The 12045-nt window shown below is 46.9% G+C and overlaps 1 protein-coding gene across 1 annotated transcript; it reads right to left on the reverse strand.

Annotated features, from left to right (window-relative positions):
- Positions 1 to 1067: 1067 nt before the first annotated feature.
- Positions 1068 to 10739, reverse strand: LOC122565235 (tyrosine-protein kinase CSK-like). The gene is made up of 4 exons (XM_043720998.1): positions 10403 to 10739; positions 8489 to 8562; positions 2506 to 2714; positions 1068 to 1150 (listed from the first exon to the last, which is right to left on the reverse strand). Exons 1-4 carry the CDS (start codon positions 10409 to 10411, stop codon positions 1068 to 1070), a joined length of 375 nt encoding a protein of 124 aa, XP_043576933.1. The 5' UTR covers positions 10412 to 10739.
- Between the last annotated feature and the right edge of the window lie 1306 nt (positions 10740 to 12045).

Genomic DNA, 12045 nt, shown 5'->3' on the forward strand with positions numbered 1-12045 from the left:
CTATCTTCTTTTCCACCTATCCACTCCACCCTCCTCCCTGACCTATCACCTTCATCCCCTCCCCCACTCACCTATTGTACTCCATGCTACTCTCTCCTCACCCCCACCCTCCAGGTTATCTCTCCACCCTTCAGGCTGTCTGCCTTTATTCTTGATGAAGGGCTTATGCCCGAAATGTCAATTTTACTGCTCCTCAGATGCTGCCTGAACTGCTGTGCTCTTCCAGCACCAGTAATCCAGAATTTAGTTTCCAGCATCTGCAGTCATTGTTTTTACCTACATGAAGTACAAGCTCTGTCTCTCTCTTTCAAGTGCTGAAAGCATTGATTCACCATTAGATCTGGCATAGAGCTGGTTGATGTATGAACAAGTGTTTGTTTTTGACAATATGATCAGTTAGAGGCAAAAAGTAAGGGGGAGGAGTTTGGATTGAATAGTGGAAAATGACAAGTATCTCAGACAGCCCACCAAAGACCTTTGTATAGTGAATGTAACAAGGTCAGCCAGGTGGACCTCAGTAAATAGGAGTTCCCTGGCTAGCACTGTTAATCTGGTCCAATCAGGAAGTCTTGGCTGACAAAAATAAACAGAGATTCCTCCCCTTCACTGTTTGATCACACAGCATTGCCGTTTATGAAGGGCACTGCTTGTCACTGGCCACCCGGGTGTTTCATTTCTTCCTGGTGGTGGAAATTGAATAAAGCTTCGTACACCTTGTGTCTCTCACTGTGTCTCACACCTGCACACACACACCATGGGTGCTGTGGAAAAAAATAAGCACTACCGCAGTTAGGCAGGAGTGTGGGAGATTTTTTTTTAAAAAAAGAAAAAAAAGGGATAAACAGGAGTGTCAGAGGTTTGTTCACTCTAAAAAAAACAAACAGGAGTGTCAAAGGTACGGTTCACTCTGAGAGCTGGCTCTGAGGGAGCTGGATCAGCGTCAAGGACTCTCCACGCGTAAATAAAGGGTGAGTTGGTTTTGGGACACGGCTCTGTGGAGTTTTTTCACTTTGTATTAATGAAGAAAATCTTAAGAGTGATTTTGTACGACATAACTACTCACCAACTTAGGGTAGGGAGCTCGGCCGTAAGAAAACAGCTCCCACAGAAGAATTCCGTAACTCCAGACATCCGATTTGGTGGAGAATTTCTGTTGAAAGGAATGAGGAAGTTTGTTATAGACACTCTACCTCAACAATTACATGCGTAATAAGCTTAATGCGGTGACAGAAAATAAACTAGTGGGCCCTTCATTTTCTCTCTTTCACTCAATGAGATGGTGACAGGCTGCCATTTAACTAGCAAGGCCTGTGGGGTTTAAGTGGTCAATTCAATCAGAGGAAGGGATAGAGTTACCAAAGTCTCTGACAGCTGTCACACCAATGGCTCTGTGTCAGGCCAGACCAATCCTGCCCACACACAATAGTTCAATGGGACTCAGCTCTTCAAAGAATAGGAGGCACAGGGGAAATGTTAGAATATCTCGTGTCTGACTGTAATTTAGAGGAAATCCTAGATTAAGGCAGTTGAAAGGATTCTGGCAGGTTTGAAGAAGTGGAGGGCTAATGAGAGTATGTTTAAATGTCAGTATTGAGCTCCACCTCCCCCCACCCCAGCAGCTGTGCTAACAAGAGGAATTTTTTCAGTGACAACTGCCAGGATTTTTATCACCATGACACGCAGTGTTCCATTTGGATTGAAGGTGTACCTCACTGATACCCAGAAACTGGAATGAGGTGCCTGACAATTGCTTCTGTTTCCCTCTGCAGACACTGCAATGTATTGGGATAGGGATCCTTGGGCACTGGCTAGCTAATTACATCTTTTGGTACTAATTTAATCACTTGCAGGATGTGGGCATCGCTGGCAAGAGCATCATTTAGTGCCCATCCCTAACTGTCCTTAAGCAGATAGTGGTGAGCTGCCTTCTTTAACCACTGCAACTCATATGCAGGTGTGTGTGTGCATGTGCATTCAAGGGTGCTTGTGCTGTGCTTTTCTGTACATTTATGCAAATGTGCATGTGTGTGTATACCTGTGTGCCTGTGTGTGTGCCTGCCTGTGTGCGCACGTGTGTGTACTTGTGCATGTGTGTATACGCCTGTGTGTGCACGTGTACTTGTGCATATGTGTGTGTATACCTGTGTCTGTGTGTGTACTTGTGTGCATGTGTGTACGCCTGTGTGTATGTGTGCGCGCACGCCTGTGTGTGCGTATATGTGTGTGTGCACGTGGTTATGAGTGGACACAGTTTTAATGCTTCTTAATGTTCCTCCAACACTCACTGTCCAAAGTGTGGAATGATGAGTGGGGTGAGGTGCTATAGAGGGATCAATGTGGGGGAATGGTATTCCCAAGAGGGATGATGGCAGCAGTAACAGTTCAGGAAAGAAGCTTCACTACTGATGAGATGGTCACTGATGATGCCAGTCTTATTACAAGAGGATGTGATGAGGAGGGTCGATGAATGTTACTGCTCAACCTGTGTTCCCGATGGAAACTCACGCTCAGCTCTTACATGCTGTTTCAGAGCCTCAGGGGCTGTCCATTTCACCGGCAGCTTCGCCTGGTCTTGAGCACAGGACACTCCCTTCGCCAGACCAAAGTCACTCACTTTGGCAACATTTTCATCTGAGATCAGAATGTTCCGGGCTGCTAAGTCTCGGTGAACAAGCTTCTTCGATTCCAGGTATTCCATTCCTTCACAGACATCACTATAGCAACAGACAGCAGCAGGAAATAAAACACGCAGAGAGGAAGGGGCCTGTGAGCCATTGTGAGAAGGATAAAGATGAATATCAAATACTCCCCTCACAGTAAAAACAGAAGGTGCTAGAGAAACTCAACAGGTCTGGCAGCAGTTGTGAAGAAACAATAGACTGAAGCAGTTCTGAAGTAGAGTCATAACAGACTCAAAACATTAATACTGTTTCTCTCTCACCGATGCTGCCAGACCTACTGAGTTTCTCCTGCACTTTCTGTTTTTAATTCAGATTTCCATTATCTGCAGTATTTTGCTTTTACTCCCCATATAATGCACCTGATCAAAAAACTATCTCTAGTGGGTCAGAGGTGTGGGACCCTGAAAACCTGTTGTCCTTCTGGTTTATCTTATTCATTTGTGGGATGTGAGAGTCACTGGCTGGCCAGCATTTATTGCTCGTCTCTAGTGGGTTTTGAAATCAGCTGTCTTTGCTGACTTCAGGCAACGTTGAGATAGAGGTGCTACAAACGGCCTCAATATCTCTAAATAAAGGAAGGAAACAGGGAAGGGGATTGTGGGTCAATTATTTCTTTGCTTCTTGGACTGCTATCTCCTTGCTGTGTAATTAGAGTGGGTGTGGGTGTGAGGCATTGGGGGTGCACAAGAGAGGGACAGAATTGAGATACCCTGTGATCACCCCATGGCTGAATAACCAGCTGATTGCCCAAACTCCCACAAGGCTTGAGTTAAGGAAGGGGTTGCCCCATCTTGACCAATTCTCCATATGAAGGTCAACTGCTCCATTAAAGGTTAAAGGCAGCGCAGGGAATGACATTAATCACTGTAGCTTGTCCCCAAAGCCAGCAAAGTAAATGACCAATGCCAGTTTAGTTGGCAGAGCCCTGACCTCTGACCTGACCCCCAGTTTCTATGAGCTGACAATAATGCCCTGCACACAACCTCACCCGCCCCACCCTGTCCCTGCCTCTGGGAGCTGTGCCAACCATCTATAGTGGAGTCTCCATAAATTAGAGATTAATATCCTGAACACTGCTTTGCAAAACAATTCTGGAATTAAAGGAATAGTAGTGTTCTGAACCAGGTGCATCTTATTGACTGTGTGATCCTTGATTAGGGTTGTTAACTTGGGCCAAACAGGGAGTCCTGGCTGACAGACATAAACAGGAAATCACGTTAGAGCCCGGGTGTCCTTGGAGAAGGAGCACGCGGTGTCAACCAACACCCTGGAGTTGTTCAGGGGGAGGTGGGTGCCGCAGGGAGTGGAGTGCATCATTTCTCCCTCCAACTCCATTTTGATTTAGTCCCTACCCTCCCCTTCACTGTTTTGATCACACAGCACTGCCCTTTGATGTGAAGGGCAGTGTTTGTCACTGGCCACCCGGGTGTTTTCCTAAATTCCTGGTGGTGGAAATTGAATAAAGATTCGTGCACTTTGTGTCTTTCACTGTGTCTCACACCTGCACACACACACACCATGGGTGCTGGGGAAAAATAAGCACTACCGCGCTTAGGTAGTAGTGTAGGGGTTAAATTATAATAAAAAAAAGATCGTCCAGCACTGCCTGTCACTGGAAAATAAAAAGAAAAAAAAAGGAAAAAAAAGGGAAAAAAAAGGAGGAATGTACGGGAAAAAAAAATAAACAGGAAATTCAGAGGCCTTCTTAGTTTAGGGGACTGACTCTGTGGGTTAAATTATAATAAAAAAAAGATCGTCCAGCACTGCCTGTCACTGGAAAAGAAAAAGAAAAAAAAGGAAAAAAAAGGGAAAAAAAAGGAGGAATGTACGGGAAAAAAAATAAACAGGAAATTCAGAGGCCTTCTTAGTTTAGGGGACTGACTCTGTGCTGGCTGGTACTACAGTCAGTATGTCACTGTTCCCTTCCCACCCTGCCAGTTTGTTAACTGGCATTCCTTTTAGTGAGGACTGATTGTTAAACTCCTGATGCACATAATGTGTTTCAGGTGTAACTCAATTCTCTCCTTTTTTCTTTCTGAGAAAAGGACAATGTTAATTTTATGGTAGGGCTTAGCCCTTGGACTGTAGTTTTTTGTTTTTTGTATGTGTCTTCACTTTTTTTGTTGGTGTTTTGACTGAGCCTTTGTGGAAGACATACATTTTACCAGAGGAGCTGTTCCTGGGGGAGGCCTAGCCCTGGGACTGGGCCTCTGAAGATTGAACACGTGTGTGTGTGTGTGTGCTGGAAGGTGAGCAGTTGTTGTATCCTGGAGTTTGGGAGAAGACCTTTCCTTCAGGAGTGGACCAAACCCCTGTGAGTTAACTGCACCTGTACTATGTTCCTGTGAGTGGGCCTGGTTTTCCAAGGCTGGGCCAGGACTCTATGGAGACTGAACAACTGTGCTGTGGGGTGTGCTTTTGCTGCCTTCAGGAATGGACTCTACCCTTGGTTGTGGACTCTGTTTTTAGCAACGGACTCTGCAGTTTGGAGTGGACTCTATTTCTGACAACGTACATCATATACTGGAATGGACTCTTCCTAGAAATGGATTCTATATCTTGAAGACTGTATAGATTTGGACTGTGTGGCAGAAAGGACTTTTTTTTTGGTAACTAACTGTATTGTGGTGTTTATTGTGGTGTTTCCTGGGTCTATCATCCGCACTGTCTTGCGTGTCCCTGGGTCTGGCAGGTATTGTGAGCTGGGAGGCTCATGCGTCGTCCTGAAAGCTGTCACCCCGAGAGCTGGAGGGTGAGTGAGCCATCCTGTGAACCTGAAGGTTAGTAGGCTGTCCCGAAAGCCGGAGGGTGGGTAGGCCGCCCTGATGCCAGTTGCCCCGAGAGCCAGATGGTGGGTAGGCTGTTCTGAGTGCTGTCGTCCCGATAAGGGGTCATCGGGACGGGCTGTCCTAGAGGTGGTTGAAAGGTGTCAGAGCAGCCGAGAGCCAGAAGGCGCATAGGGGCGGGCTGAGATCCAGAAGGCTTGTGGGCTACCCTACATGCTGTCGTCCCAGGGAAGGGGACGGGCTGTCGTAGAGGTGGCCGAAAAGTGTGCCAGGATAGCTCACTGGTAAAAAAATGTTAATTTTGTGGTAGGGCTTAGCCCTTGAACTCTAGTTTTCTTTGTTTTTTTTTGTATGTGTCTTCACTTTTTTAATTGGTGTTTGGACTGAGTCCTTGTGGAAGACATACATTTTACCAGAGGAGCTGTTCCTGTGGGGAGGCCTAGCCCTGGAATTGGGCCTTTGAAGATTGAACACCTGTGTGCTGGGAGGTGAGCAGTTGCTGTATCCTGGAGTTTGGCAGCAGACCTTTCCCTGTGAGTTAACTGTTCCTGTGAGTGGGCCTGGTTTTCCAAGACTGGGCTAGACTCTATGGAGACCGAACACCTACATGCTGTGGGGTGTGCATTTGCTGCCTTCAGGAGTGGACTCTGCCCTTGGTTGTGGACTCTGGTTTTTAGCAACGGACTCTGCAGTTTGGAGCGGACTCTATTTCGGGCAAAGCACATTGCATACTGGAGTGGACTCTTCCTGGAAATGGATTCTATATTTCTGAGACTGTATAGATTTGGACTGTGTAGCAGAAAGGACTGTTTTTTGGTAATTAACTGTATTGTGGTGTTTCCTGGGTCTATCACCTGCAGTCGTGGGTCCCTGGGTCTGACAGGTCTTACCGTGAGCTGAGAGGCTCATGCGTCATCCTGAAAGCTGTCACCATGAGAGCCAGAGGGTGGGTAGACCATCCTGTGAACCTGAAGCTTGGTAGGCTGTCCTGAAAGCGAGAGGGTGGGTAGGCCATCCTGATGCCAGTCACCCTGAGAGCCAGATGATGGGTAGGCCATTCTGAGCACTGTCTTCTCAAGAAGGGGTAATCAGGATGGTCTGTCCTAGAGGTGGTCGAAAGGTGTCAGAGCATCCGAGCACCAGAAGGTGCGTAGGGGCTGGCTGAGATCCGGAAGGTTTGTGGGCTACCCTGCACGCTGTCATCCCAGGGAAGGGGACGGGCTGTCCTTGAGGTGGCCGGAAGGTGTGCCAGGATAGCCCACTGGCCGGACGGTGCATCAGGGTGAGTGAGCCCAATGGTACGTGGGGGCAGACAAAGCCAGAAGGTGAGTAGCCGTCCTCAGCACTGTCACCCCGGGCAGGTACCAGGGTACGCTGCCCCAGAGGTGGTCGAAAGGTGCTGAGGGTAGTTAGTGAAGGTGGGTAGGCTGTCCTGACTGCTGTCACCCTGGGTGGGTATCAGGGTGGGCTGCCCGAGAGGTGGTCGAAAGGTGCTGAGGGTAGTTAGTGAAGGTGGGTAGGCTGTCCTGACTGCTGTCACCCTGGGTGGGTACCAGGGTGGGCTGCCCGAGAGGTGGTCGAAAGGTGTGTCACGGCGGACCGATAACTGGAAGGTACGTTGGGGCGGGCTGCCTTAGAGTGGCTGGAAGGTGGGAGGGACAGGGGCTTACTGGGTCTGTATTGTATGCACTGTTTATGTAACTGGATTAGCTTTTTATGTACAAATGTCATGGTTGCTGTCTTTTCATATGTGAAACTGAGGTTTGAGGTTTGTCCTCATCTCCCTGTAAACTGGTTGAACAGTAGGGTTTAGGGCCTGGCTTTGCTGCTCCTCTCCCTTGTAAAATTGCTGTTGTATATAGCTGTAAATGTTAACTGTTTTTAAACTGTTTTGTAATTTGTTTAATAAAATATTATAAACAGGAAAAACCAAAAATCTGATATCCACCTGACATGCAGAGTACCATCTCTTCACCTCATTATCTGGACAAGTTCAGGAGTTACTGTGCTGGCTAATTGGTGAATTAAAGGACACTGTAAACAGGGTGCTACCTGGACTGAGCCCCAGAGGGCAGGGACAATGCTGAGGCCAGTACAATTGTTCATACTGGCATCTTCCCCTGCCACCACAGGAATTGCAAAACCTGTGCCCACACCTCCCCTCCCCCCCCGCCCCCACTCTGTCCAAGGCCCCAAAGGAGCCTTCCACATCAAAGTTTCACCTGCACTTTCGCATACATTTACTGTATCTGTTGCTCCCAATGCAGTCTCCTCTACACTGGGGAGACTGGACACATTCTCAGAATGCTTCAGAGATATTCTGGGATACCTGCACCAATCAATACCACCGCCCCATAGCTGAACATTACAACTCCCCCTCTCACTCTGCTGAGGACATGCAGGTCCTGGGCCTCCTCCATCACCACTCCCTTACCACCCAACGCCTGGAGGAAGAACACCTCATGATATAGAGCTTATGCTCGAAACCTCAACGCTCCTGCTCCTTGGCTGCTGCCTCAGTAGCTGTGCTTTTCCAGAACGACACTTTTTGATTCTGATCTCCAAGCATCAGCAGTCCTCACTTTCTCCCTGAGTGTTAGCCCACTTGTTAGAACTCTCTACATGGCTGGTGAACTGAGATTTTGAGTGAAGTTTTTCAGTTCCTCGCCATTGGGTTTGAAGGTGGAGCAGGTGGGATTCAAAAGGACCAGTGTGTGGTCACAACTATATATGGGTGCTCCACCGGGGACACAGGGGGTCCCTAGGATCTGTACATCCACTTCAGCCTGTGATCCAACCAATTGTCTAGCATAACTTCTGTGCTTCCAAGTAGGAATTTTGACCCATTTGGTGTTCGTGGCCTCCCACTCTGTTAAATTCCAAGCGCTACGGAGCAGGAGCTAGATATAGAACCCAAAGGGGACTGAGATCTGTACCTGGCATAGACCAGTGGCTAAAGCAGTGGGGAAGAGAACAATGGAGGGTCAGGGAAAGTGAAGCCAGAAAAGTGTTGCAACTCACAGCCCAAACTGGATCAGATGCTTCAATGTGATGACTGACCTCCCTCTTGATCTCAAATAGTTGACGAGATTACCCTTGAATGGACAGAGAGCAGAATTCTTACAGATGGTGAAACTTTCCTTCTGATCTCAGCACCTCCACATTGCTTGCTTTTTACTAACTTGCTGTCCCATTTCTTTAGATTATAACACTTTTTTTTTTGGGTTTGGATCTGAAACATACTCTGAAAACACAAGCCCTTTCTTGACTCTGATAAGAAAGAGGCCTTTTATCTTAATTGTGGTTTCTACTAACATTGCTGTTTGGAGAGAGGGCTATAGGGAGTTTAAAGGGTCTAGATTAGAGTGGTGCTGGAAAAGCACAGCAGGTCAGGCAGCATCCGAAGAGTAGGAAAATTAACGTTTCAGGCAAAAGCCCTTCATCAGGAATGAAGGCAGGGAACCTCCAGGGTGGAGAGATAAATGGGAGGGGGGTGTGGGGCTGGGGAGAAGGTAGCAAAGAGGACAATAGGTGGATCGGGGTGGGGATGGAGGTGATAGGTCAGAGAGGAGGATGGAGCGGATAGGTGGCAAGGAAGATTGGCAGGTGGGACAGGTCATGGGGACAATGCTTGGGTGGAAGGTTGGAATTGAAGTAAAGTGGGGGGAGGGGAAATGAGGAAACTGGTGAAGTCCACATTGATGCCCTGGGGTTGAAGTGTTCTGAGGCAGAAGATGAGTTTAATGGGTGTCAACATTTCAAATGTACTCCACTGCCTGTAAGAAGGCCCTGAGATTGTAAAAGGCCTTGTATAAACAATGACAATAACTGAGGTCCCATCTCACTGCTCCAGCTAGGGTAAAGAATCCCTGTATCACACTAGCCCTGCTGTCTTGGCCATTATTAATCTCTCCATCAACACCACAAAAGGCATAGTTTCTGGCCGTTATTACATTGCTGATTTTTGGGAGTTGGCTGAGCCCACGATTGTCTGCGGCATTACCTATATTAAAAAAAATTGAAAAGTACTTCATCAATTGTAAAGAGTCATAAAAGCTGCCAATGCAGGGGTTTCCAGTTTAGTTTTAAGCTTCTCCTTTCTATTACCACGAGACACAGTAAGAGCTTTAGTCAGATGCAATACTTGAAATGAGACAAACACATGAAGAGGAAAACTATGAAAAGATCCAGTGAAAGAGAATTTAAGTAGACAGATCCAGCACAGGGGCAAAACTGTGACTCTGTGCAAAGTTAGATAGCTCTCTTGAACCATTGGATAAAGAAATAAATTGGCTGAAGGTTCTATACACAGGTGTATTTTCTCCAACTGTAAGAGTTAAAATCTTAGGCATATAATTACCTCACTTCCAGCCACCTAAGCATTGAACAACACCTCTAGAATGTGTGTCTGTCTTGCATGTCACAGCAGCCAGCAACCTAATGAACTGGATGTCATACATACATACATCTTCACACCTGGAGTTTAGACACATTTTGGTACTTCATATCAATCAGGCTTTCTGGAGATGGATTGTCCAACAAGGAACAGCAAACGTTTCCTGTAACAGGCCCTTACCAGAAAACATAGCTGCCTGCTCCGCTGATGGAAGTGTGGCACGGTTGGATTCTTAGATGAAAATTTAATTTTTGGGGGGAAAGAGTAAAAGAATGGGAGTTACAGCAAGAAAGAGAGCAGAACAAGTGGAAGCTTTTAAGAAAATGTATACAGAATTGTCATTTATTTTTGCTTTGGGGCTACCATTCCAATAATAAGAAAACATTTTTGACATTGCCTTGAAATGTTGCTGTAATAGATTTTGGATTACAATGCCTGGTGATACCAAAGATAGACCTGACCGCATTGCTACAGTGAGTTGAAAACACGATCCAAATATAAGTCACAATGAAGGCTGAGGGAGATGCAAAGCGATGTACCTTGCTCATGTATTCAGTGACGATATACAATCCATTGTCTACTACAACTCCCAATAATTTCACCAGATTCTTGTGCAGTAATTTCCTGTGTTTTAACAAAGAAAAATGCAAAAGTTAAATCAATCAGTCGCATGGAGTCAACCTGTTGTCTGATCATTTTATTTTGGCTGGGACTTTTTTTTTACTGGAGCGTAGGAAGTTGAGGGGCAACCTTACTGAGGAATATAAAATCATGAAGGGCATAGGTAAGGTGAGTGACATGGGAGTTTCCCACAGGGTGGGGGAATTCAAAACCAGGAGGTGAGAGGGGAAGGATTTAAAAAGGACATGAGGAGCAATCTTCTTTCACACAGAGAGTGGTTCATGTGTGGAATGAACTTCCAGAGAAAGAGATGGATGCAAGTACAGCCACAATGTTTAAAAAACGTTTTGGATAAGTTAATTGAAAGGAAAAGATTTGGAGGGATATGGGCCAAGTGCAGGCAGGTGGAACTAGTTTAGTTTGGAATTATGGTTGGCATGGACTGATTGGACTGAAGGGTTTGTTTCCATGTTGTATTATACAGTATGGGCACAGTCCTTGCTTTTGAATAAAGTTATCTCTCACCCACCCTGCCCTGTTTAGTGGAGTAAGGGGCAGCAAGCAGGCACCATACAAAAGCAGAATCTCCAAGGGAGCATAAATGAGAATTGTGCCCTTCCAGGAGAAGCGAGGTGACAGCATCGGGCACCAGAAAGCAGACAGAGGTAAGTTGAAAATCACAAAAGCGAGAAGATGATTGAGTTTGTCTTTGTGTTCTATTCATTTGGATAAAATATTTGCCTTTTTTCCAATCTGCAGGAACCTTTCTAGAACCTAAGGATTTTTGGAAGATTATAACCAATGTAACTTATATTTCTGATGCCGCTTCTTTTGAAAGATGCAGGCCAGTCCTGGGAACTTGTCAATCTTTTGACGCTTGACAATCTTGATTTAAGAGGAGAAAGTGAGGTCTGCAGATGCTGGAGATCAAAGTTGAAACTTTATTGCTGGAACAGCACAGCAGGTCAGGCAGCATCCAGGGAACAGGAGATTCGACGTTTCGGGCACAGGCCCTTCTTCAGGAATGAGCAGAGAGTGTTCAGCAGGAGAAGATAAAAGGTAGTGAGGAGGGACTTGGAGGAGGGTGCGTTGGAAATGTGATAGGTGGAAAGAGGTCAAGGTGAGGGTGATAGGTCGGAGTAGGATGGAGGCGGAGAGGTCAACAAGAAGACTGCAGGTCAGGAAGGCGGCGCCGGGCTGGGGGGACCCGGCGGAGACAAGGTGGGGGGAGGGGGGAAGAAGAAACTGGTGAAGTCCAAGTTAATCCCCTGCGGTTGGAGGGTTCCCAGTCGGAAGATAAGACGCTCCTCCTCCGACCGTCGGGTTGTTGTGGTTTGGCGGTGGATGAGTCCAATGACCTGCATATCCTCGGTGGAGTGGGAGGGGGAGTTGAAATGCTGTGCCACAGGTTGGTTGGGTTGGTTCGCCCGGGTGGCCCAGAGGTGCTCCCTGAATCGCTCCGCAAGTAGGCGGCCTGTCTCCCCAATATAGAGGAGGCCACACCGGCTGCAGCGGATGCAGTAGATGATGTGGGTGGAGGTGCAGGTGAATCTGGGCCACC

The sequence above is a fragment of the Chiloscyllium plagiosum genome, chromosome 31 (genome assembly GCF_004010195.1).
Source record: "Chiloscyllium plagiosum isolate BGI_BamShark_2017 chromosome 31, ASM401019v2, whole genome shotgun sequence".
In the NCBI taxonomy this organism is placed as follows: domain Eukaryota; kingdom Metazoa; phylum Chordata; class Chondrichthyes; order Orectolobiformes; family Hemiscylliidae; genus Chiloscyllium; species Chiloscyllium plagiosum.